The sequence below is a fragment of the Mytilus trossulus genome, chromosome 1 (assembly GCF_036588685.1).
Source record: "Mytilus trossulus isolate FHL-02 chromosome 1, PNRI_Mtr1.1.1.hap1, whole genome shotgun sequence".
NCBI classification, from domain to species: domain Eukaryota; kingdom Metazoa; phylum Mollusca; class Bivalvia; order Mytilida; family Mytilidae; genus Mytilus; species Mytilus trossulus.
This window is the reverse complement of record NC_086373.1, coordinates 12,192,299-12,219,790: the sequence shown is the minus strand read 5'-3', so window position 1 is coordinate 12,219,790 and position 27,492 is coordinate 12,192,299. Positions and strand designations below refer to the sequence as shown.

The following is a 27,492-nucleotide window of genomic DNA, read 5'->3' as shown; positions in this document are numbered from 1 at the left end:
CTGGCGAAACAAAGAAAACACTTCCGAAACACGCAAATATAGCCCGATAAATCGATTATCAGATTATCTGCATAGTGATATTGTAAAATATCAGCTGCTTGACATTATATGAAGGCTTTTTGATCTCGTTCGCTACGCTTACTCGACAAAAAGCTTCATATTATGTCTCGCAGCTGATATTTTACGATATCAACATGCAGATAACCTGATAATCGGTACCTAGTTGCAAATGTGTAAAAGGATGCAAAAGGAACTTCACCGTCTAGAATAAAAAATAACAAGAGGGAACAAAAATCGAAAATCGACCCTTTTGTTGCAGTTAAATTAGTGTAGAGTTTAATGTGAACAACTGAAATGTCTAAATATAGGAAAGGATAGTTATTATGCTGTTTATATTTGATTTATTTAGCCCGATTAAATTCCTTTGTGTAAATTACCGCAATATATTTTTCTATATCTTGATTATTTAACAAATAAATATCATCAAGATAACCACGAAGAGTGTATATTAAGTGTTGTTGAATTAATCAATAAAATGCCATTTAGACGGGTCTTTATAGACTTTGGTCTTATACTATGCTATAATTACGTGAAGAGGAACATTCTTCTGATATTGACTACGCGCATACCCTCCTCATTTCTAAAATAATAACTTTTAAATTAATCGAGTCCTCATTTAGACATTTCACTCGGATTCCACGTCATAAGAAAGATAACTCTGTCAAAATCCTGTTCAATCTATGGAATAAGTTAACATATTCTTTCTCCCCTACCCTTTTCTATTGGTAACAGCACTATCTTTAACCAATAAATACATATATTAGTCCCAGCATTGTGAACGTCTAAATCTCGATATACAATTCATTAGTTCATGATTATTATAGGTTGTTCTTAAATTTCAACCACTAAACGCAAAAAAAAAAATCATTTGAACAAATGATGAGAGGAGTAGTAATTTATTACTACTTTTAGTAATCTCCAATAAAAAACCGGTTGCTGAGTTTACATATTGTATTTACCAATTTGATTACATGGTGACATTAAACATTCCACATGGTACTAAAATTGTTTCATTATCTGATAATACCCGTTAAAAATATGCAACAAAAAAGACTACAAATGCCACTTATATATTGTCTTTTTTATTGACCGCATATCAGTTTTTAGATTAACAATGCTGTTTGTGTGTTATCATATATCTAAACTATATCATTACTATCGCCAAGATGAAATTGTATACCTTGCATTAATTAGATATAGGCAGATGTGGTGTGAGTGTCAATGAGACGAAGCCTTGGCTCACACCGAACAACAAGCTATTAACGCCCCCAAAATACTAGTGTAAAACCATTCAAACGGGAAAACCAACGGTCTAATCTATATAAAAATCCAAAAAACAATTTATAAAAATTAACCATGCTTTTCAATAACATATGGTCAAATTACTGAAATACTACCCCCTCCTATATTCTGCCAAAGAATATATGCATTAAGACAAATATACACGTGAAGACATATATACACATGAAGACATATAAACACGTTTATGTCTCTGATTCTGTATGTTGCTTTTCAATAACATATGGTCAAATTACTGAAATACTCCCCCCTCCTATATTCTGCCAAAGAATATATGCATGAAGACAAATATACACGTGAAGACATATATACACGTATATGTGTCTGATTCTGTATTGAGAATCATGCTGGTCTTGCTATAAACGCCCTCATTAAAATTAATGGCCGAAATTCGATCATGTAGTCACGTTAGTTTCACAACTTATACAGACTTGTTTCTATCACACATCCCTGTAGATTAACACTGAACACGACATGCAGATTAACACTCGGATATATGCCATGTTTGGTGACTACTATGACACACTTTTTATGATTGCTCTGTGGACAGGTGATGAATCTCGAGCACGCAACTTAAAGATCACGAATGCACCATCTTTTCCAATCCCACTAACAAATTAAAGTGTAGGTATATTAAAGACAATTCCACTGAAATATGACTTATGTGAACGTATGAAGAAAGATAACGAACCACACAACTGACGCCTCATTGTCACTCACACACATTTCACCACAAAACAAAACAAAAGACGATATAACCGTCCTTTACTGGCAGACTATCAGAACTGTAGACTTACCATATGCGACCGTCCCATTACTGACAGACTGTCAGGATTATAGAAAGACGATGTCACCGTGCCTTTACTGAGAGACTGTCAGAACTGTAGACAGACGATGTGACAGTCCCATTACTGACAGACTATCAGAACTGTAGACTTACCATATGTGACCGTCCCATTACTGACAGACTGTCAGGATTATAGAAAGACGATGTCACCGTCTCTTTACTGAGAGACTGTCAGAACTGTAGACAGACTATGTGACCGTCCCATTACTGACAGACTATCAGAACTGAAGACAAACGATGTGACCGTCCCTTTACTGATAGACTGTCAGAACTGTAGACAGACGATGTGACCGTCCCTTTACTGACAGACTGTCAGAACTGAAGACAAACGATGTGACCGTCCCTTTACTGATAGACTGTCAGAACTAAAGACAAACGATGTGACTGACCCATTTCTGCCAGACTGTCAGAACTATAGATAGACGACGGAACCATCCCGTTACTGGCAGACTATCAGAACTGAGGACACACAATGTGACCGTCCCATTATTGGCAGACTATCAGACTGACCCATTTCTGGCAGACTGTCAGAACTAAAGACAGACGACGGAAGCATCCAGTTATTGGCAGACTATAAGAACTGAGGACAGACAATGTGACCGTTCCATTACTGGCAGACTATCAGAACTAAAGACAGACGATGTGACCGACCCATTACTTACAGACTTTCATAACGGAAGACAAACGATGGGAATGACCCATTATTGACAGACTGTCAGAACTAAAGACAGACGACGAAACTGACCCATTACTGACAAACTGTCAGAACTAAAGACAGACGATGGGATCATCCCGTTTAATAATGGCAGACTATCAGAACTGAGGACAGACGATGTGACCGTCCTATTACTGGCAGACGGTACAGTCTGTTGAAGATAAACAACTCACAGACCGTTTGACACACGATGAACCAGAGTTAGTATGATTTTAGATCAATTCATAGCTGTATAAATGGGTTTATACACCAATGGACAGATACTGAGAGGATGAACTAAACTTAAATATACCTGCTAATTACGGAAACAGTTATACCCCTTTTCCATCACAGACGACAAAGAAAAATAAATCGTCAGACATACTAACATAGGAAGGAAACTATCATACATAGACGAAAATGAAAATAAATTAGCCGAGACACATGACTCTGGTATTAATCAATTCAGCTGTGTATGGCATATTGGGTAACATCTCACTAACAAGCCACTACCAGGAAGAAGATGCATCTGTCAAACAATGATGGTAGTATGACGTAAATGCTATGAATGACATTAAACATTAATCTACATTTAAGGTCGTGCGCGCCACAAAGAATCAAATAGAAAATAAGCATGTCACTACCACAGTTCTGCTGAAGACATCCTCTGAAAATTTGAAAGTACATACTAGTAATATATATCAATTCGTTACATAAACTACACACCAATCTGTTCAAACATCGTTTCATTTCAGCTTCTAGTAAGTGTTCTACAACTAATCGTTCTGTACTGTAATTTCTTTCCTTTACTTCTATTAAACTAAAAGAGCTAGTACTATATTTTAGTAGTAAAACACGTTTAACATTGGAATTAACTATTTCTATAGTCCTTTCAATTCAGTTGACAGTTTGGAATTTTGGACATTTTCTTATTGGGGCCTTTTATAGCTGACTATGCGGTATGGGCTTTGCTCATTATTGAAGGCCGTACGGTGACCTATAGTTGTTAATGTTTGTGTCATTTTGGTCTTTTGTGGATAGTTGTCTCATTGGTAATCATACCACATCTTTTTTATATTGACTTGGTTAACATTATCAAGTCTCAAGTCTAATTAAATTGAATGCCTGCATAATCTTCTACAATAATGATTGATTGTTGGTTGCTTAACTTCCAGTGGCAAATATTTTATAAAATTGAGAATGGAAATGGGGAATGTGTCAAAGAGACAATAATCCAACCAAAGTGCAGAAAACAACACAAGGCCACAAATGGGTCTTCAATGGCCTGAAGCTTCTGAATTTGGACAGGTGCAAAAATGTGGCAGAGTTAAACATGTTTTGTGAGATCTCAACCCTCCCCTGATAACTCTAGCCATGTAAAATAAGCTAACACAAAACTGTGCATGTTTAGGAAGATTGTCTTAAATTAAGTCTGTTGCTGACTATACAATATTCAGGTGGAATATTTTTATTATAGAAATAGAAACTGCAAGTTCAGATTTTTTCTAGAGATCCTTTACACACTGTTTTAGCTTTATTTCTAAAGTTGCTCCTTTTTCTGCTGTAAAAGTAGTGTCTTTTACTTAATTCAGCAGACATCTCATAATTTAAATATAACTGACCTTGTTTTTGTATTCATTCATACAAAACAAAAACTAATCATCTTGCCAAGTATTTAGTACATATACATTGTCCTATCAAATAAAACCCCACATGTCAACAAGTGCTTGCATCTCATATATCTAAGAGGACTTGAAGTAGGTCAGTCAGGTTGAGTTGGGATCACTTATAGTTGTTATGCAGTTATTCATGTATCGGCACACCCAATTTTATAAGGGATTACACAAATACAACTCCATCCCCAGAGTCATCTTCTAATGACTTTCAAACAATTGCTTAGTTTAATAGTTTAAATGTTGGGTTACTCATGGCAAGTCAATGATAATTGGGATGCAGTTGTATAACCATTTAAGCATTTCATTTGTCTATAGAGATTTTCTAGTCCTAGTCTTTACTCATGGTTCATTGAATGTTTTGCATTTTTTTACATATTAAAGTATTGCTATTTCAATTTCAGCATAGGAATTTTACTATCAAAATTTCTTGTTATGTTGATAGGCTATCAATACTACATTTTCTAATCTAGGTGTTACTAACTGGTAAGTAATCATAATTTGACAAATCGTTTTGCAGTGATGATTGAAACAAAGTAAATGACATTGTTCTTCATGTAGTATCATTATTAATTATTTTTTTTATTGTAGTAAATGTTTGTGTATTACTGATAATCATTATAATGCTGATCTAGAAAATGTACTTAATAACCACACATTTAGAAGAATCTTTTATTTATGTTTTTTGAAACTTTTGTCAAATATCTTGGAGAAATATAGTCTTGAGAGCAACTATAATGCAATTTCCGAGTCAACCATAATTAATATTTCCAAGAGGCTTATCTCTTTAAAAAATATTTGACTGCCACCAAATTTCAAACTTGTCAGAGACATTACTGACATAAATCTACGATATACATGTAAGTTTGATAAAAATCTGGCAAAAATTATACACATGTGAATGCTAACTATGAAACTTGCCAAAGGAATAACTGTATAAAAATAGTGATTGGCATTGGGTTTTGAACTTGTCCAAGACTCTGCTGATATTAACCTAAAAAAAGTACATGTAAGGACCCTAAGAAATCTAGCAGGAAGGAGACACGGACAGATGAACAGCAGCTATTTCTATGTCCCCCACAACACATTACGTGGGGGACAATTAAACATGCTTTTGTTGCCAAGTCTACATAGCAAATGTGAATACAAAAAAATAAGAGATATTTTCAATAAGAGTCTTTAAAATTTGCCAAAAACATTTTAATCTACAATTCAAGAATCAAAATATCAAAACTTGTCCCTATATGACTTAATAAATTTTGAAAATTTTCACCATTCAGAATCCATATTTAAGGCATGAAACTAGTGACTAATGGTGTAAACTGTGAGACAACAACCCATTGATACAAATAATCAGAAGACAACTAGAGGGCAATACATTTTTCAACAATACACATTTGTCTATATAATATCTCAAACTGTAAATTATGTTCATTTATTGCTATTATGTGCATTTGTCCTTTGATCTTTTTTTGTGATAATTTTTCATTTCATGCTACTCGCTTGAGAAGGAAAACTATTGCCAGAAACTAAGGAGGCATGTTGCATTGCTAACGAAATTGACATGAAATTGACAACTTCTCCATAGGTAAAATAGCAATAAACAGATTATCATTGGTCATCTCAACTGGATTGCCTTTCTCGCTTTCGCCGTCCTGGCTCAAGCAAGAAAATCAATCTTGTTGCGATGATCAACGATAATCTATAAGTATCTAAATAGTGAATGAATAAAATCTAAACTATCCAAGATCTGCCAACAATGCGAAATTCTAAAAATGAAAAAAAAATCTGTGTTCAAATATTATCTTCTTGTAGTCTTAATCTGCTAGGTGTGCCCTTTGGGCAAGGCCATCATTTGAGTAAATTTGATAAAAGAATGACAATATACTTTGATCCAAAGGGGTTGTAAAAAGCTATGACCCAAATTCACCAATACGATTGCAAATACAAGTATCAAATGTAAACTATGCTATTCAAATATAACCTTGAGCCAATATATCCTTTTGAAAAGCTGTTTAAAGCATTATTTTTGTGAGATAAAATAAAGAAAGGAAATGGGGAATATGTCTATAAATAAGCAATATTGGTTTTGTTAAAATATTTAATATTATAATAATATAAACATAACAAATTATTCTGATATTAATAATGCTATTTCAAAAACAAGCTTCACAAATATCTTGACAAAAACTTAAAATTGTAACAGAGCCAATAAGCTTGACATATAAAACAAAATAGGGTATGGCATGCTATCAATCACAATCAATCGGAAAACAGATTTCATATCATTATCAACAAGGTAAGCTTAAAAACTTTTTGGTTTTATAAAATATATATTTACTTTTTCTTCTCAATTAGACAAAAACATATTCTTATGCTCCAAAAAATAGGAGTACTTATTTTAGTATTAAATAATAAATAACCACTATATAATTCCCCACATGATATTATGCTATGATAATCCCCCCAAAACAACAGGTCAGATTGTCCTTTTAAACCATATGTAATGATTATGTTATAACTGTTGGAGACTGTCTGCCAGTTAATTCTCTAAGTTGGGAAATCTCTAATGCTATATCTATCAATGGCTTCAAAACATCCTGAAAATGTAAAAGAAAAGAATGTAAGAATATGCTGTGTTTTAAATTGGTCAATGGGAGATAACTCTTCACATTCTGAAAAATTAATTTTGCTGATTTTAGCAAACACAAAGGCGAAACTTCAAATAAGATACCCTGTGTTTTTAATTGTTTTTAACCTTAACCTCTTCATACCACAACAATCTCCAGGTTATATTCAAGTTTAACATTCAATTAATTGATGAATGCAATGATTCCTATACATTATTGACATTTTGGCCAGAACTTGCATGAATGGTAAAAAATCAACTAAGAGATGAATTGATACAAAATCTTCATAACACTAAAATTGACCACCTACTTAGTGTACTATTGTGCAACAAACAAAAAATACCTGGGGATCTCTAGTAAATGTAGCTGCATCAGACTCATATCCTTCTATATACATTCTTACTGTGGCGCCACTGCTACCTGTACCACTCAGACGGAAAATAATTCTGGAGTCATCCTCAAATATAATTCTTAAACCCTGAAATACAATAAACAGAACATTAGCCTAGAGTCAATCTAAATATAATTTTCAAACACCGAAATAAAATGTAACAGAAAATGAGCCAAATTTATCCGAATAAAATATCATTCCCATATTTTGCCTGGCATGTGCCTGGTTGTTAATTTTACAAGAAATTTGCATATTGAATCAAAATATTCCCATGCATTATCATACAAATTTGACTTGAAATACTGAGTTTTTAAAACAAAAAATCAATTTTGGCAAAATTCAAAAATGTTGTGGACAAACTTTATCTTAAGCATGCAGAATGTGGATACAATTGTTGTGTTGTTTGACAATTCAACAGGAATGAAGGGAAATTGCTGCAAATTGTGTACAGTTATTGCTGGATCCAATAAAAGATGTTTCATTTTTGTCGAGCCTTCGACTTTAGTCGAAAAAGCGAGACTAAGCGATCCTGCATTCCGTCGTCGGTGTCGGCGGCGGAGGCGTCCACAAATATTCACTCTGTGGTTAAAGTTTTTGAAAATTTAATAACTTTCTTAAGCTATACTGGATTTCTACCAAACTTGGACAGAAGCTTGTTTATGATCAAAACATAGTATCCAGAAGTAAATTTTGTAAAAATAAAATTCATTTTTTTCTGTTTTTTAATTATAAATGGACTTAGTTTTTCTGAGGGAAAACATTACATTCACTCTGTGGTTAAATTTTTTGAAAATTTAATATCTTTCTTAAACTTTACTGGATTTCTACCAAACTTGGATAGAAGCTTGTTTATGATCATAAGATAGTATCCAGAAGTAAAGTTTGCAAAAATAAAAATCAATTTTTTTGTTTTTTACTTATAAATGGATTTAGTTTTTCTGCGGGAAAACATTACATTCACTCTGTGGTTAAAGTTTTTAAAAATTTAATAACTTTCTTTATCTATCCTGGGTTTGTACCAAACTTGGACAGAAGCTTTTTTATGATCATAAGATAGTATCCAGAAGTAAATTTTGTAAAAAATTAAATCCATTTTTTCCGTATTATACTTTTAAATGGACTTAGATTTTCTGCCAGGAAACAACACATTCACTCTGCAGTTAAAGTTTTTAAATATTTATTCAATTCATAAACTATCCTGAAATTTTTACCAAACTTGGACAGAAACTTCTTACAATCAAAAGATAGTATCAAGTGGAATATTTTTATTTATTGTTTTCCTCATTTTTGTTGAGCCTGGGAGTTACAGCAAAAGTAGGCGAGACACTGGGTTCCGCGGAACCCTTACAAATTTTTATCATGATCAATGGATATTTAGCCTACAATTACTTTCCAGAACCTCGTACTTCAGAGGTAGCATAGGGTTCCTACAATTGTTAGGATTGTTTAAGGGCTATGGCTAGTGTCAGGATAAAGGTTAATTTAGTTTAGGGCTATGTGGAATTGGTACCCAAAAGTAAATGAATGCCAGAATTTTTTAATAATTACATTTCTTGTCTATTAAATTAGAGGCTCAAAAATCAAAAGCTGGAAGTGATATCAATGGTTATCAATGATATTTAAATATTTATGCTATCGGATATCTTATATAATATAGACTATTTTCAAATCAAAAGTGTCACCTGCTGCTTTATTGACGGATAAGCAACTGGTTTGCAGCTCCAATTAATTTTGAACTAGTTAATGATAGGGAGCACCGGAGGAAATAACAGTCTTTGCAACACATATACATGTATAAAAGCCATAAATTTATGAGATACATGCTTAAATCACTTATTGAAACTTTTGAATCTTTCTCATTCTGCTTATATTGTAAATTTCAATGTCAAGACAATGAAAAATATGTATATGCTTCATCAAGTGCATGAAAATAAAAAGAATTCCACAGCTGACCCTCTTTTTTCATAAAATAAATCACATGTACATTTTTTTGTTGGTTTAACCTTATGACATCATCTATCCTATACTTATAGGAAAATACCAGACTTACCTGATTTTTACTGACACTTTTATCAATAGGGTCTGTATATGAAAAGTTATCAGTAATGGCTACTTTATATGACTTTCCTCCTGATGAAAACGTTTGACCTTTTAAACTTCCGTCATCAGCTTTCTTATTTAAATTGTCCATCATTGTTTTAGCAGGATCTGATTCACAGTTTTCATAGTCATACCTAAAAAGGCAAACGTAAGGAAAATAAAGACACATTAAAAACAGTCTTTATCTGATCATCAGAAATATAAAATCAGAGTAATCAACACAATTTTTGAAATTCTGTGGATTTGTAAGATTTGTGTATTTATTTATGACATACGACTTCTCAACTAGACAAAATCTAAAAGGATAGAAAACGAGATAAAATTTCCAGAAATTCTAAGTCAAATGAACAATGTATTAATGTTGTATAATTTCTCAATATATCAAAAATATATCTATTTACTTTATCACATACCCATAGTAAACCCACCCCAAAAAGCCAAATCCAATACTGATTTACAAAATAAAAACAACTAAAAATAAATAAATCAAATCAAAACTTACCTTGTGTAAAAGTTCCTTCCATAAATTTTCCAATGATCTAAAATAACTTCTTCTACACTACATTTTTTATTTGCTAAAACAGACAGCCATGCCAGTACAGCCCATAAACCATCTTTTTCTCGTATATGATCTGAACCAGTACCAAAACTCTCCTCACCACACAATGATAACCTGCCAGCATCCATTAAATTACCAAAGAATTTCCATCCTGTTGGAACTTCAAAACATTCTAATCCTTTAGCCTTTGCTACCCTAAAATAAAATAAAATTTTATGTATCATTTGGTCAAATTACTAATAGAGCTAGCTCCTTATTTTTTACCTGTCAAATGTTATTCCAGTGGTATGCTCATACCTCAACTTGTGATACCTTTTATTCACGTATTTGCTTCATAACTTGATGCCTGTTATTTTATGCAGTTACTATTGTCATTAGCAATTGAGAAACAAAACTTGTATGATTTATAAAAGTGATGACATGTAATGTATAATTGTGAGTTTTAATTATTGGAATGCTAAGCCCCTTTTGACATTTTTTTTTCAGATAAATATTGCAAACATTTCTACCCAGTGTACAGTGAACTGCTAGACTTATGATCTCTTATGTTTTTTACCTGTCTACTGCTCCACTTGTTGGCATACTTCTAGCTAAACCTTTGACACCAGTTCTTTGGAAGTATGGGATACAATCTAGGTTATTAGCCAGCACAGCCAGTGAATCAGATGGGTTTACAAAAAAGGCATTTTTACCCAAAATCATATTTCTGTCCTGTTAAATATAAATAATATCATTTCAATATTGGCCGAGTACTTGGAAATCAGAAACAAAATTGTGCATTATCTAAATAATGAAATTCAATTTGCATTAAGTAATGAAGTTATTAAATTTTGTTTTTTATAGTTTTTATTAGTTCATTAAGTGAGAATATGTAGAAGACTGAGAGATAGAACCTGTCGCATGATTTTGTTCTAATTCAAAGTGAGAAAATGGACTCAGTGGCTCAATTTTATGAATCAACTTCTATTTTCTTCTTTAACTTCTGTAAATTCAGAAATTATTGCAATGTTTTTATTATTGAGAAAAATGCGACAAGGTTATAATCACAATAAATTTTTTTCAAGAAGGATTTTCTCATTATGGCAAAAATAACTAGAGGCTCTAAAGAGCCTGTGTCGCTCACCTTGGTCTATGTTAATATTAAACAAAGGAAGCAGATTGAAAATTGACTACAAAGGTCAATAACTCCTACAGGGGTCAATTGACCATTTCGTTCATGTTCACTTATTTGTAGATCTTACTTTCCTGAACATTATTGCTGTTTACAGTTTACCTATATCTATAATAATATTCAATATAATAACCAAAAACAGCAAAATTTCCTTAAAATTACCAATTCAGGGGCCGCAACCCAAAAACAGGTTGTCCAATTCATCTGAAAATTTCAGGGCAGATAGATCTTGACCTGATTAACAATTTTACTACATGTCAGATTTTCTCTAAATTATTTGGTTTTTGAGTTATAAGCCAAAAACTGCATTTTACCCCTATGTTCTATTTTTAGACGTGGCGACCATCTTGGTTTGATGGCCAGGTCACCGGACACATTTTTAACAAGAAACCCCAAAGATGATTGTGGCCAAGTTTGGATCAATTTGGCACAGCAGTTTCAGAGAAGAAGATTTTAGTAAAAGATATATAAAATTTACGAAAAATGGTTAAAAATTGACTTTAAAGGGCAATTACTCCTAAAGAGGTCAACTGACCATTTTGGTCATGTTGACTTATTTGTAAATCTGACCTTGCTGAACATTATTGCTGTTTACAGTTTACCTATATCTATAATAATATTCAATATAATAACCAAAAACAGCAAAATTTCCTTAAAATTACCAATTCAGGGGCCGCAACCCAAACACAGGTTGTCCAATTCATCTGAAAATTTCAGGGCAGATAGATCTTCACCTGATTAACAATTTTACCCATGTCAGATTTGCTCTAAATGCTTTGGTTTTTGAGTTATAAGCCAAAAACTGCATTTTACCCCTATGTTCAATTATAGCCATGGCGGTCATTTTGGTTAGTTGGCGGGGTCACCGGACACAAATTTTAAACTAGATACCCCAATGATGATTGTGGCCAAGTTTCAAATAATTTGGCCCAGCAGTTTCAGAGGAGAAGATTTTTCTTAAAGATTACTAAGATTTACGAAAAATGGTTAAAAATTGACTATAAAGGGCAATAACTCCTAAAGTGGTCAACTGATCATTTTGGTCATGTTGACTTATTTGTAGATCTTACTTTGCTGAACATTATTGCCTTTTACAGTTTATCTCTATCTGAAATAATATTCAAGATAATAACCAAAAACAACAAAATTTCCTTAAAATTACCAATTCAGGGGCAGCAACCCAACAACGGAATGTCAGATTCATCTGAAAATTTCAGGGCAGATAGATCTTAACTTGATTAACAATATTACCCCATGTCAGATTTGCCCTAAATGCTTTGGTTTTTGAGTTATAAGCCAAAAACTGCATTTTACCCCTATGTTCTATTTATAGCCATTGCGGCCATCTTGGTTAGTTGGCGGGGTCACCGGACACAATTTTTAAACTAGATACCCCAATGATGATTGTGGCCAAGTTTGGTTAAATTTGGCCTAGTAGTTTCAGAGGAGAAGATTTTTGGAAAAGTTAACGCTGGACGACGACGACGCCGGACGCCAAGTGATGAGAAAAGCTCACTTGGCCCTTTGGGCCAGGTGAGCTAAAATTGCATTTTAGTCAAAAATGACAAAATCGCAATAATAAATGCACGCAACAATTTAGGAATTAGCAGTACATAAACTTAACAGAGAAGGGTTCACCGATATCAGACATTGTGATTCAAGACTGTGTTATTCCAAAAGCCTATCTGTTACAAAAATGTATCTTATTCATGACTACATGTTCAGGATAACTAAAGTAACTTTTTATACATTCACATAAATTCTTAATGGTCAGTTAAAATCTATAATTCAACAAGACATGACCTTTGGTGTGTAACAGCTCAACTTTATTCTGATGAAAGAACACTTCCCCTTCAAATTTCAAAATATATGTGATTATTGTGACTTGAAAATACACTGATGCAATACTATTTTGAACTTACCCCATCGCCATCAAATGCACAACCAAAGCTATGATTTCCTTTGTTTAATTCTGTGACGAGATCAGCAGCATATGTAAGGTTAGGATCAGGATGTAAGCCCCCAAAGTCTTGTAATGGTTTACAGTTTACTATACTGGATGGTGAAGCTCCAAGCTCATCACAGGCTACTTTACTCACATAGGGACCCATCACTGAAATACAGGAAATTATATTTTATCAGTTTGTTCATTAAGATGACTGTAACAACAAAATCTGTTCTTCATTCACTTAAAATATTATTAAATATATTATAGTTCAATTTACAATACATCTCATACAATTTGAATGAAATTATGAATTTTATTGTAAAATATTGTAGTGCTTACTATTTTGAAATTTTATGACTTAATAACAGCTGCTATTTCATAAACTGGGACCAAAAAAAGGGATTATTTTTCAATCTAATCTACATACAGTAATAACTTCCTGAATATTTTTTTTTTTACATAAATGTGTGCAAACAAAATTTCATTTGAATTTTTGCCTGCTGGGACCTTAGATCTAGAGCAAAGATGTCAATTTCTTCATCATAAAAAGCTGTGGAATTCGCAATGCAAAATTTGTCAGAAAATCTTCTGTGTTATACAAGTTATATAATATTAAAAAATCTTAATTTAACAGTAACATCTGCATGTATATTGTGAATTCTTTTTTTATGAACTCATTATGGATGTGAATTTTCCTCATCTGTTACAAAACTCATAAAAGTGATGAAACAAACCTCCATTCATAGAATTTAGAAGTACATTAACTCCAGGTGATGATAAGTAAGATTTTATAGCAGAGAAATCAAAGATCTCTTTCATATAGTCTATATAATCCGCTACAGAGTCTATCACTTGTACTGTAAATTGTCTTCCGTCAACTTGGAACTTTTGTTCTCCGAGTGTTGAGAGGTCAGCATTTAGATCGTTACATATTTTATATTCAGTAATGGTAGTTGTTAGCAGGTACATGGCATTGGTTACTGCTTCAGGAGCTGGACCTTGAAATCACAAACAAAAAGGTACAAATTTTACTATTTTTTACTTAATCTATCCTTGAAATAGTGAAACGATCAATCTTTGTACTAAAAGGCCAACTAAAAGTCTGCTTTTAACATCATTGAACTATTGACAATTTAGTAGCTTGTGTCCCTCCTTCTCAACTGTTCACAGAGTAATGCTTATTTATAAGGGAGTCCATTTTGTTCAAAATTTAAATTTCAGCATGGTTTTATGTTTGTCTTGACATCATGGACAATTATTTGTTATTCATTTGTACTAATCTGGTTTTGCTTCTATTCCTCAATTTACTGATTTCCCTTACATAAGTCACTAATACACAGGCCTTCATTTAATTTGTTTAAATTGATATTTTAAAGGGGTTACTGTAGATTCATTATTACTCGTTGGATACCAATTGTCATGGTTTTCATGGGTACAGGTAAACAACGAATTCAAATGTTCAAGGAATTACAAATTTTCTGTAGGCTTTTTAAATATGCAGAGATTGGAAAAATCAAGAAATCAAAAAGACAAATACCCACAAAAATGGTTTTCCACGAAAATAAATGAATCCACAGTAACTGGTTTTCACTACTTTCAATATTGCAAGGCGGTAATTTTTTCCTTCTTTAAATTATAGAAAGATTTCAGATTGTCTAAGGTAAACCACTAAGCGTTTGAAAGAGACAAACAAACCATCATATACTAGCAGATTATATGTGTGCAAACAAACAGAGCAAATCTTGAACATATAAAGTATTGGTTTTAAGGTAATGATTTTGTTCTAACAAGTTATCAGTCATCATCTGAAGATTGCTTATTTCAAAATTTTATTGACCTTTTAACAATTTATTGATGGCTGTTTTTTTCATTAAGATTTTGTGTAGTGCTTGAACAATGTTAAATGTAACTTAAACTCTTTTAAATTTAAAGGTACAAAATGAACATAATGGGTGAAAATATGAGAAAAATATAGACATGTACATGATATATAAGTATATGTGGGTAATTCACTTTAATTCTTAGCATAATTCATACATTTATATGTACATACCTCCATTAGATATATTAAATTTAATGCCAAAATCAGCATTTGGTCCTCCAGGGTTATGACTGGCGGTCATTATGATCCCTCCATCTGTATTATACTTCCTAATGACACAGGATACACTTGGAGTTGACATCAACCCATTATGTGCAACTATTAACCTCGAAACCTGTAAACAACACAATTAAATCAAAACATTTCAAGCTTTATAAAACTAATTTAAATTTGGATGATCAGTGTCAATGGGTATTTGATGTCAATAAAACTTCAAAAGCTCACACTGTGAAAGAATGACCAATTATCAACCTGTTCATATTGTATGCATTAAACAAAGTTAAACATTTTCACTGAAAATGAAAAATATAGTATAAGATGAAAAAAAATTGTGGAATCATTTGTTGATTTTGGTTGAAAAGTTCAGCAAAGTTCATTTTTTTTTCAAATCAAAAGGTCCGTTGGGACTAGCTACAGTAACCAAAACAAAAGTCCAATTATAATAGTGGAAGGTCACGGACCTTGGATCACTGCTAATTTGAACCCCTATTATCAATTTCGGGAAGCGGGAGATACAAACAAATGGACAAACAAAAGCCTAAAGGAGGCACAGATCGAAAAACATAATGCCCCAAGGTGGGCCATAATTAGTCCAAATAATTACGACGTCTGGCAAGGCTATTTTATTATTTTTCTGGGAAGAAGAATAAAATAGCCTTGCCAGACATCATAATTATTTGGACTAGGCCATAATAAGCATGCATTGTGCAAATTCATATGAGGTACGAAAACAAAATGATCTGACCATAGGCATAGGCTATAGTATTACAAATGTCCACAACTGCACAAGGAACAACTAACATGAAGACAATTTGATTTACTTTTGCTATAAATTACCCCATTAGCTGCTGCAATCTTCACAATTTTATCAGCCACTTCAGTCATGAAATATCTTCCATCTCCTCCAACCACTAAAGTGCAGCCGGACAGTTTTTCTGCAAGTGCACCGGTCAGTGTGCATTGAATAAAGTTTTCTGTGTAATTTTCTTGTTGAAACACTTTGACAGCTTTCCGAAGTCCGCTTGTTCCGGGTTTCTGACCCTCAAAAGGTTTCGTGGAAACAGCAGTAGATGGCAGTGACATGATTCTCTGTTATACGATACGTTGTACAAGGATGCTGCAAAGCTACGACCTTGACCTTACAAGTATTTTAAGGTGGCGACTTATTGTTAACTCGTACCACCACAATGTCGTACCTATCTGAAATCTATATATTTAGACCGTGTTTTTTTATATACATTAGCTGGGGGAAGAAAATTTACAATGTCAGCGCATAGACTAATGCTTAATTAAAAAAAATGTTAAGAAAAACATCAACATTTTTTTTTCTTCTTTAGGTTTTTAGTATTTCCATTATCAGTGATCTGAAGATGTTTGTGCAGCATATATTTACACATTCAAAAACAAAATGTTTCGGAAATAAATTTGAAGTGCGTAATTTTGAAAATTGTGATTAATTAATTTTTTTTTAGTAATATATTTTTTTTATAACAAAATATAAGGCCGGAGCCGTCCGAAGATCTTTTAGTGAAAAAAGGCATTAACCTCAACAATTATTTTTAATTCACAATGATGCCAAATGTACAGAAATACATTTATAGGAATTCGGAATTCGGAATCAAGAAAAACATATGTGCAAATAAAGATAATTGACGTTTATTTTCCAATTTGTATTCGTATGGTGGAAGATTGATGCACGACCAAAGTTCTTCTGGAGATCCTGTGGTTCTCTTAGTTTTCGTTTGTTATGTTGATTTATCAGTTTCATGCAGCAAATTCATTCGTAGTACGCAAACAAACATTTACAGAATTTCAATGCAGATATACAAACTAAGATAAAATAGTAAAAAATAACCGAAGTTCACCATTGGGTCTTAAAAACAGCGAGAAAATCCTTAACCCAGAGGAGAGCTTCAGTTGGTCTCTAAGCAAAAATGTGTGACTAGTTCAGTGGAAATGAATGCCACTCTAAACTCCAGAATGTATAATTGAATTAAAAATAAAGAGAATAACATAAAAGTCTAACAAAAGCCAAGAGGTTCCTGATTTGGGACAGGCGCAAAAATGCGGCGGGGTAAAACATTTTTTGTGAGCTATCAACCTTGCTTCTATATATATACCTCTAGCCAAAACATGAAAACACACTGCAAATTGCCAAAACGTATGTTGTAGTGAAACTCAGTTGGAAAAAAGTCCGAGTCCGATGTAAGAATTGTCAAGAAAATTGACAATGATACATGTATTAACAGAGGACTACTAGCAGTTACTGACATGCCAGCTTCATACCTCAGTTAAACTGATTAGAATATGAGTAGTAGGTTTTCATCACAATTATGATAATCCAGCACAATCCCTCACGTTAGGGGTTTAATATCGTACCATCATAAAACATATGGAAAGACCATAATGATAAATCCGTATCATGCCAACAACTTGTTTAAAATAAATGTATTTATTAGCTCGATCCAAAACCCTACATATATATATATACAACTCGTCTAAACATCAACCCAACAATGTTAGATCTGTAAGTTAGCTTTCGCAAATTATTTGTTCTTCCCTCGCCTGGATTCGAACTCATCTTTAACGACCTGTCAACAGTATAGTAACTGTATCCCTTCTGAATAAGTCTGTTTAAAGGTTTGGTAAGGTTTTGATGTAAATGCCGACATTTTTTGTGCTTTGTATAGAATATTACCATATAATATAGGACGTGAAATACCTGAACGTATAAGATATTGTTGATTTCATATTTACGTATGATGGCCTTGCATCAATGATAAAACTTAGCATGCTAAGTAAATGTTTAGACTAGATTAAGTAATATCGAAAACCCTGGTATAAACCTTTCTATATAAATCGTAGCACTATACAAAAGTGGGTGTGAAATTCATATTTCCGTATCCAATTCGTGACATCCATATACCTGTTATAAACAATAATACGTTATTTGAAATTTTTGGTATGTCAATGTGTGTTACTTTACGTTTTATGATTGAGTTAAGCCTTCAAATTGATATTTTATAATGTGCCTTTCTATGTTGTGATGTTATACTATTGTTTTAGAAAAGGAAAACAAGTTTGGTACTATTTAAACGTTGAATCCCGCTGCAATTGTTTGCACCTGTAAGCCAGGAATCTGATGTTCAGTAAGGTTGCGTCTGTTTATGTGGTTCATAAGTGTTTCTCGGTTATTGTTTTTATATATATAGATTAGACCGTTGATTTTCCCGTTTGAATGATTTCACACTAGTATTTTTTGGGGCCCTTTATAGCTTGCTGTTCGGTGTGAGCCCAGGCTCCGTTTTTAAGGACGAACCTTGACCTATAATGGTTTACTTTTATAAGTTGTTACTTGAATTGGAGAGTTGTCTCAATGGCACTCATACATACCACATCTTTCTATATCTATGACTACAAACGACCATATATCGAACCAGCCGAGACAAGTGTACGTATACTCCAAACAAAGTGACTTTGAGACGAAGAACAGCAATTAAAGTGATGTTCCTTTGCATTGTGTGTGTTCAAGTTTTGATGTGCATGTACATTTGTACTTATATTGTGTCATGGATAGATACGCTATATCCTTTTTTCTAATTAAGTCAACGGAACCGTGACATCATGAAACAAAGAAAATAAACAATAGGCAAGGACAATTCGTCCTGTTTATGAATAGAATTTAGTGTGTAGATTATCATGAGAAATTCGAATATTAGAGTTCAAAATGTTGACATGTCATTGACTGTTGTTATTGGATTTAGTACGAAAGAGTTGAGTTGGATTCAATTTTCATTTTTAAATTGAAAAAACTTTTAGATTGTTTAGAGATACTATATCTTCTGAATATGTGTGGGTATTGTTAGTATTTGCTTATCAAATGGTGATTCGTTATTTTTCAAAATATGCCAATAACATTTGATTGATCACAGTAAAGGAATAAACTTACAATATGATAGACCCCCCCCCCCCCCCCTAAAAAAAACAAACAGTAAAAACCTTAACAAAAAGTCAAAACAGCAAATCGATTGACAATAAATGAAATAATGAAATAAACCAATGCCTAAACAGCAATCATCGTATTTGAGCGCTCATAACGATCTTGGTGAATGTAAGACACGAATCAAAGTACTGAAGTACTGAACATCGAATGGTCGCAAGTTCTTGTGGATGGTCAACAGCACTTCAATGTCACAATAAAATCACGCCTCTTTACCGGAAACTGAGGTTAATGCACATAGATATATTTTTTTCTGAGACAAGTTCGTTCGTGAATGATGAATAAATGATAGGAAATTCAACCTCATCGTAATAACTATTATATTGTACTGATACTAATCAGTATACACTGGCTTGTTGTTATATATTATATTGACATAATAGTTAGTTACATGTATATATATAATGTTTATCCATTTGTATATCATTCTATTCCACTATTCTAATAATAGTGCAAGTGCACGTTGGACAATCTTCTGTAAAAATCGATTTTTAAAAAAGATTGGATATGAATAGGCATTCATATTTTCCCGGCTATAAACAATTTACAGTTAAAATGGTTTAAAAAAATGAAAATAATTAAGACCAACAAATAAGATAAGAAAAAAATAAAATTATCACGACTTATTGCCTACATAATTGTCTTTATGAAATCAAGTAATGCAACAGAATCCGTTTTATATACAGCACTTCATTTATTAAACACTGAACACCAAATAAGCAAATATAAATATGAAAGTCATATACAGTGTACATCATTCTGCATATACAGCGAAAACCATACCGATAACACTATAGTCACCACGTTTTACAGTTACTGTGGAAGAATTGTCAAATCTTTGATCCCATAAACATCGAGAAGTGATCACCATACTCTGATCTGCCCTTTGTACTGCTAAAACATGGCATATGAATTTGAATCTTTGCATATTTAAAGATTTCACCTTTTCTTTAATTATTTCACTTGCAAGTTTACATTTTTGTCCCATTGAAGAGTTATCGTAAAGGTCGTCTTTAACATTTTCTTCAAACACATTCAGCATTATTTGCTTGACCTGGGAATCCAAGAATCTGTAGTCTGGTAACATTTTATATGTATTTTCATATTTGACTTCAGGTTGAAGGTCACCTGTAGAAGCTACACTGCCTCTATCGTGGTCCTTATGGCCATGACCTTTGACCGACCCATGTCCTATAGAATGTGCAGTATCCTTTCTAGTAAAACTCTTTGTTCTATGGCGCATTGGATGTGAAGAGTTGGCAGATGTGGCATTTATTGTCGCCCCTTTTAGGGCATGGTGCTTGTCATGGTGGGAATGGTGCTTGTCATGATGTTTATCTGAATGCGCATGATGTTTATCAGAATGGGCGTGGTGTTTGTCGGAATGGGCATGTGTCTTGTCTGAATGGGCATGCTGTTTGTCTGAATTGGCATGGTGCTTTTCTTGATGATGACTGTTTTTTTCTGTTTTGTCCGAACCTCCATGGCCGCTTTTATGCCCTGTTGGGTCTTTCTGATCGTGCTTGTCTTTCATGTCTGAAAATGAAAACAAATATAAGATAGATTTGCAAATACTATTTTCTGAGTCTTTTTTAACTTGCATTCGTAAAATAATAAAGTTAGTGTAAATTCAGCTTTCGCCTTTATAAGATTACATAGCAAATATGAGGAAGGGAATTCCCGAAAGTCGATCTGCCACACATTTAGGAATTAAAAAGGCGCAGATACATAAAAGCAATCTAAAGCATGACTAACCGAAGAAATACAGACAATATGGTTAAATGAAAATAACGAACAAACAGTTAACAAAACACTACACAGAAAACTAATCATTGAGAGCAAAACATGGTCAACAAAACATTACATAGAAAACTTATCATAGAAAGCAAAACATGGTCAACAAAACATTACATAGAAAACTAATCATTGAGAGCAAAACATGGTCAACAAAACATTACATAGAAAACTAATCACTGAGAGCAAAAAATGGTAAAAAAACACTACACAGAAAACTTATCATTGAGAGCAAAACATGGTCAATGAAACCTTACACAGAAAACTTATCATTGAGAGCAAAACATGGTCAACAAAACACTACACAGAAAACTAATCATTGAGAGCAAAACATGGTCAACAAAACATTACATAGAAAACTAATCATTGAGAGCAAAACATAGTCAACAAAACATTACATAGAAAACTAATCATTGAGAGCAAAACATGGTCAACAAAACATTACATAGAAAACTAATCATTGAGAGCAAAACATAGTCAACAAAACATTACATAGAAAACTAATCATTGAGAGCAAAACATGGACAACAAAACATTACATAGAAAACTTATCATTGAGAGCAAAACATGGTCAACAAAACATTACATAGAAAACTAATCACTGAGAGCAAAACATAGTTAAAAAACACTACACAGAAAACTTATCACTGAGAGCAAAACATGGTAAAAAAACACTACACAGAAAACATATCATTGAGAGCAAAACATGGTCAATGAAACCTTACATAGAAAACAAATCATTGAGAGCAAAACATGGTCAACAAAACATTACATAGAACACTAATCATTGAGAGCAAAACATGGTCAACAAAACATTACAAAGAAAACTAATCATTGAAGGCAAAACATAGTCAACAAAACACTTCACAGAAAACTAATCATTGAGAGCAAAACATGGTCAACAAACACTACACAGAAAACTAATCATTGAGAGCAAAACATAGTCAACAAAACACTTCACAGAAAACTAATCATTGAGAGCAAAACATAGTCAACAAAACACTACACAGAAAACTAATCATTGAGAGCAAAACATGGTCAACAAAACATTACATAGAACACTAATCATTGAGAGCAAAACATGGTCAACAAAACACTACACAGAAAACTAATCATTGAGAGCAAAACATGGTCAACAAAACATTACATAGAACACTAATCATTGAGAGCAAAACATGGTCAACAAAACATTACATAGAACACTAATCATTGAGAGCAAAACATGGTCAACAAAACATTACATAGAAAACTTATCATTGAGAGCAAAACATGGTCAACAAAACATTCCATAGAACACTAATCATTGAGAGCAAAACATGGTCAACAAAACATTACATAGAAAACTTATCATTGAGAGCAAAACATGGTCAACAAAACATTACATAGAACACTAATCATTGAGAGCAAAACATGGTCAACAAAACATAACATAGAAAACTTATCATTGAGAGCAAAACATGGTCAACAAAACATTACATAGAACACTAATCATTGAGAGCAAAACATGGTCAACAAAACATTACATAGAAAACTTCTCATTGAGATCAAAACATGGTCAACAAAACACTACACAAAAAACTAATCATTGAGAGCAAAACATGGTAAAAAAACCATTACATAGAAAACTAATCATTAAGAGCAAAACATGGTAAAAAAAACATTACACAGAAAACTTATCATTGAGAGCAAAACATGGTCAACAAAACATTACATAGAAAACTAATCATTGAGAGCAAAACATGGTCAACAAAACATTACATAGAAAACTAATCACTGAGAGCAAAAAATGGTAAAAAAAACACTACACAGAAAACTTATCATTGAGAGCAAAACATGGTCAATGAAACCTTACACAGAAAACTTATCATTGAGAGCAAAACATGGTCAACAAAACACTACACAGAAAACTAATCATTGAGAGCAAAACATGGTCAACAAAACATTACATAGAAAACTAATCATTGAGAGCATAACATAGTCAACAAAACATTACATAGAAAACTAATCATTGAGAGCAAAACATGGTCAACAAAACATTACATAGAAAACTTATCATTGAGAGCAAAACATGGTCAACAAAACATTACATAGAAAACTAATCACTGAGAGCAAAACATGGTTAAAAAACACTACATAGAAAACTTATCACTGAGAGCAAAACACGGTAAAAAAACACTACACAGAAAACATATCATTGAGAGCAAAACATAGTCAATGAAACCTTACATAGAAAACAAATCATTGAGAGCAAAACATGGTCAACAAACACTACACAGAAAACTAATCATTGAGAGCAAAACATGGTCAACAAAACATTACATAGAACACTAATCATTGAGAGCAAAACATGGTCAACAAAACATTACAAAGAAAACTAAACATTGAGAGCAAAACATAGTCAACAAAACACTTCACAGAAAACTAATCATTGAGAGCAAAACATGGTCAACAAACACTACACAGAAAACTAATCATTGAGAGCAAAACATGGTCAACAAAACATTACATAGAACACTAATCATTGAGAGCAAAACATGGTCAACAAAACATTACATAGAACACTAATCATTGAGAGCAAAACATGGTCAACAAAACATTACATAGAAAACTTATCATTGAGAGCAAAACATGGTCAACAAAACATTACATAGAACACTAATCATTGAGAGCAAAACATGGTCAACAAAACATTACATAGAAAACTTATCATTGAGAGCAAAACATGGTCAACAAAACATTACATAGAACACTAATCATTGAGAGCAAAACATGGTCAACAAAACATTACATAGAATACTTCTCATTGAGATCAAAACATGGTCAACAAAACACTACACAAAAAACTAATCATTGAGAGCAAAACATGGTAAAAAAAACATTACATAGAAAACTAATCATTAAGAGCAAAACATGGTAAAAAAAACAATACACAGAAAACTTATCATTGAGAGCAAAACATGGTCAACAAAACATTACATAGAAAACTTATCATAGAGAGCAAAACATGGTCAACAAAACACTACACAGAAAACTTATCATAGAGAGCAAAACATGGTAAAAAAAACATTACATAGAAAACTAATCATTGAGAGCAAAACATGGTAAAAAAAACATTACATTGAAAACTAATCATTAAGAGCAAAACATTACTTAAAAAGCTAAAATACTAAACAGAAACCTAAACATGAAAAAAACCAACAGATCAACAAAATACTAAATAGAACATAAACATAAAGAAAAACAACAGATCAACAAAATACTAAACAGAAACCTAAACATTTAGAAAAACAACAGTTCAACAAAATACTTAACAGAAACCTAAACATTTAGAAAAACAACAGTTCAACAAAAAACTAAACAGAAACCTAAACATGAAGAAAAACAACAGACCAACAAAATACTAAACAAAAACTAAAACATGAAGAAAAACATCAGATCAACAAAATACTAAACAGAAAACTAAATATTGAGCACGGAATAAATTGGAGCAACTCATTTGTTGTTATGATATTTAGCTGTTATGTCTTCATTTTATATACAAGCTGTTAAACCCATATAAATAAGTTTTGCATAAGGTTTGCGTCGCTAATCATTGAATTGTTTGTAATTAGTGTTATATAGACTGTTTGGTAATTGTCTTTTTGTTGTTATCTATTCATAACAGTAAATTCTCCATTTTATGAATTTTGATTCTTCTTTTTACATCTTCCATCTTTAAAACTATTTTGTAAATCACTCCGGGAACATGTATATTGTTAGATATACTGTTCCCCGGGCGACCACTCACTCACTAGTACCTTTTTCTCCTTTCTGACTTAAAATATGATTTACCAATAAATCAATTGTTCAAAAACCAAAAGAAGCGTGGTTTATGACAATAATATGGATTACGCATAAAAAAATATGGAGCCTGACGTTGTTAAATTTGGATGAAAAGTCTCCAATGATTTATGTATTTTTATTTCAAAATGGTAAATGTTGCATACATGCTATAGTGCTAACAAAGCAAATATATATATATATGCATTATTATGCTTTATTATAATATATTCACATCTCAAGCTAGTAAATGTTGCATATGCTGTTGTGCGAAAAATAGTGGAAAAGCAATATGCGAACACTTTGCACATACAGCTGTCTCTTATCAAAGAATCTTTGATGTCTTTTAGTTATTTGTGTTTTTTGGTTGCTGTCTCATTGATCTAAACGCAATATCTCTTATCCTTACATGACGTTTTATTTGAAATTTAGACTACAGTTCGTGCCGCCTTTACAAGACTTTGTCACTAGTACGGGTTTATTTCAACATTGACTATTAAAGAGATTCAAAAATCTATATTGTCAACTGCAAGTCATACGTACATAAACAAATTTGTTTGAATATGGCTTACGTCTCAGATATAAGCCGTATTCGAATGTTATCAACAATTCGACGTTGTTATATTGATACATTTTGAAGTATATCAGATATTTTACAGTACACCAAATGTTATCTGGGGTGCCTTACAACTATGATTTATACGTTCAGCAAATATGCCGATACTCATAAATACACATGTTTAAAAAAGTTTATTTGAGAATGTACTTATTGAAACTGTAATAAATTTTCGTCAATTTGAAAAAAATCATCTTAAGATTAGTTTTGGTTATGGTTTACTTTATGAAAAAATATATTCGGAAAAAATGTAATAAAATCTCTCGCCTTTAAAAAAATAAATATAACATTGACAAATACAAAAACGGAATAAACTACGAATATATATATATTTACATAGCTTTTAGTATTCAAAATTCGATTTTATGCATCCAAAATTTTTCTAATAAAGTTCAAAACATTACTAGTATACAATTGGAAGGTGAAAACAAACAACCCTCTCCATTTAGATTTAACATTTGTTAGTTAAACCTCTTTTTTCAGTAAGATTTAATTTTGAGCAGCTGCAATTGATAATAAGATGAAAGCATATTGGACTCAATTTCCAACAAAATTGATGTTTTTTCTTGTTTTCCCCAATATAAGCTTACCTTCAATTATGGATTCCTAAACTCATAAAGTACTTCATGTAACAAATTACAAATCTTTATGTTTGTAGATACCACTACATGTAATAGAAACTCAAATAGTTTTAGACACTGATTAATACAAGATCTATGACTTTCCCAAAGTTCCTTTTATCTTGTAACTAAAGAGAATGTCTTTATAAAACCTATCGATTTGTGGTTGATATTGGCCTTCTGAAGTCAAAAACGGTATAGTTTGATTAAATACAAAGTTAGCTTAGCGTGATACAATTCAGTATACTTAAACTGGTATCAGTTTGTTCAATAATTGATTTCGTGTGGTCAAGGGTTACTTAAACTTAAGATTACACCTTATACTGACAATTTATAGAAAAGGTGCATGCTTGTTTAAATATTTTATCAAAAAACAAGAAAATCAATTCTGTACATAGGTTGTTTTATTTTAAAGACATTGTTATGTATAATGTCAGATGACTTTCAAATTACAAAACAAATATGTTAACTTTAAATAAATATTGTTACTTTCAATATAGTAGGCAATAAAACCAATCTGGACAATAGATCAACTTTGAAAGAAAGAAAAAAAACTTCATACAATGTATCTATGAATCCTGATTTCAGAGCGTTCGTGGTAATATGTTTAAAAGGATGTATATAGAAAATTAATTAAATATGAAAGTAAAGAGATGAGGTGCGCTTATAAACAAAAACAGATAATCAACTGTACCACAGCCAAATAAGAGCAAACCCGCCATTAAGAGCCTACAGATAACAAACTGTGAATAGGTCAAAACAGAAAACTAACTACATTCGAAATAAACTTGATCAAATTACACTGGCAGTCATTGTTTTTGTTTTAAAAATATATAAAAATTCAATCGTTGTCTTTCGCCTTTGTAGATTAAGGAGGTGTGGTATGATTTCCAATAAGACAACTATATCCACCAGACTGATCAGAGACTAAATGGCCTAGACGTTAGCAACTATACAGTACGACTATCAACAATGACCAAAACCAGTACAACCAAGTGATCTATAAATGGCTCCACCACAACAAAATGCAAAACAATTCAAAAAAAGATAAATAAAACTCTGCCTTGTTTTTTTTTGTCATTTTTAATTGTTTTTGACTATTAACTAGCTTTCAGTAACTGCGAGAACTCTCAAATCTTACTTTCTTGTTAATTTGACCTGATGATACAA

At 32.2% G+C, this 27,492-nt stretch overlaps 2 protein-coding genes across 2 annotated transcripts; both read right to left on the bottom strand.

Moving 5' to 3' along the window:
* Positions 1–6,656: 6,656 nt before the first annotated feature.
* LOC134715387 (phosphoglucomutase-1-like) lies at positions 6,657–16,613 on the bottom strand. The gene is made up of 9 exons (XM_063577541.1): positions 16,311–16,613; positions 15,426–15,588; positions 14,107–14,370; positions 13,347–13,537; positions 10,810–10,964; positions 10,197–10,448; positions 9,645–9,828; positions 7,547–7,681; positions 6,657–7,173 (listed from the first exon to the last, which is right to left on the bottom strand). The coding sequence occupies exons 1-9, from the start codon at positions 16,554–16,556 to the stop codon at positions 7,084–7,086; spliced, it is 1,680 nt and encodes a 559-aa protein (XP_063433611.1). The 5' UTR covers positions 16,557–16,613; the 3' UTR covers positions 6,657–7,083.
* Positions 16,614–20,009: 3,396 nt separating this feature from the next.
* LOC134706728 (uncharacterized) lies at positions 20,010–26,502 on the bottom strand. Its single transcript, XM_063565929.1, has 2 exons — positions 26,293–26,502; positions 20,010–21,009 (listed from the first exon to the last, which is right to left on the bottom strand). The coding sequence occupies exon 2, from the start codon at positions 21,005–21,007 to the stop codon at positions 20,228–20,230; it is 780 nt and encodes a 259-aa protein (XP_063421999.1). The 5' UTR covers positions 21,008–21,009; positions 26,293–26,502; the 3' UTR covers positions 20,010–20,227.
* Positions 26,503–27,492: the final 990 nt, after the last annotated feature.

What these genes read in the sequence shown, in the direction of transcription:
- LOC134715387 (XM_063577541.1), bottom strand. Translation starts at nt 16,556, where the DNA reads ATGTCACTGCCATCTACTGCTGTTTCCACGAAACCTTTTGAGGGTCAG. An exon ending in ATTTAATATATCTAATGGAG is followed by an intron (nt 14,371 to 15,425) that starts GTATGTACATAT and finishes TGTGATTTCAAG; the next exon opens with GTCCAGCTCCTGAAGCAGTA. An exon ending in GGAAGGAACTTTTACACAAG is followed by an intron (nt 9,829 to 10,196) that starts GTAAGTTTTGAT and finishes TTGCCTTTTTAG; the next exon opens with GTATGACTATGAAAACTGTG.
- LOC134706728 (XM_063565929.1), bottom strand. Translation starts at nt 21,007, where the DNA reads ATGAAAGACAAGCACGATCAGAAAGACCCAACAGGGCATAAAAGCGGC.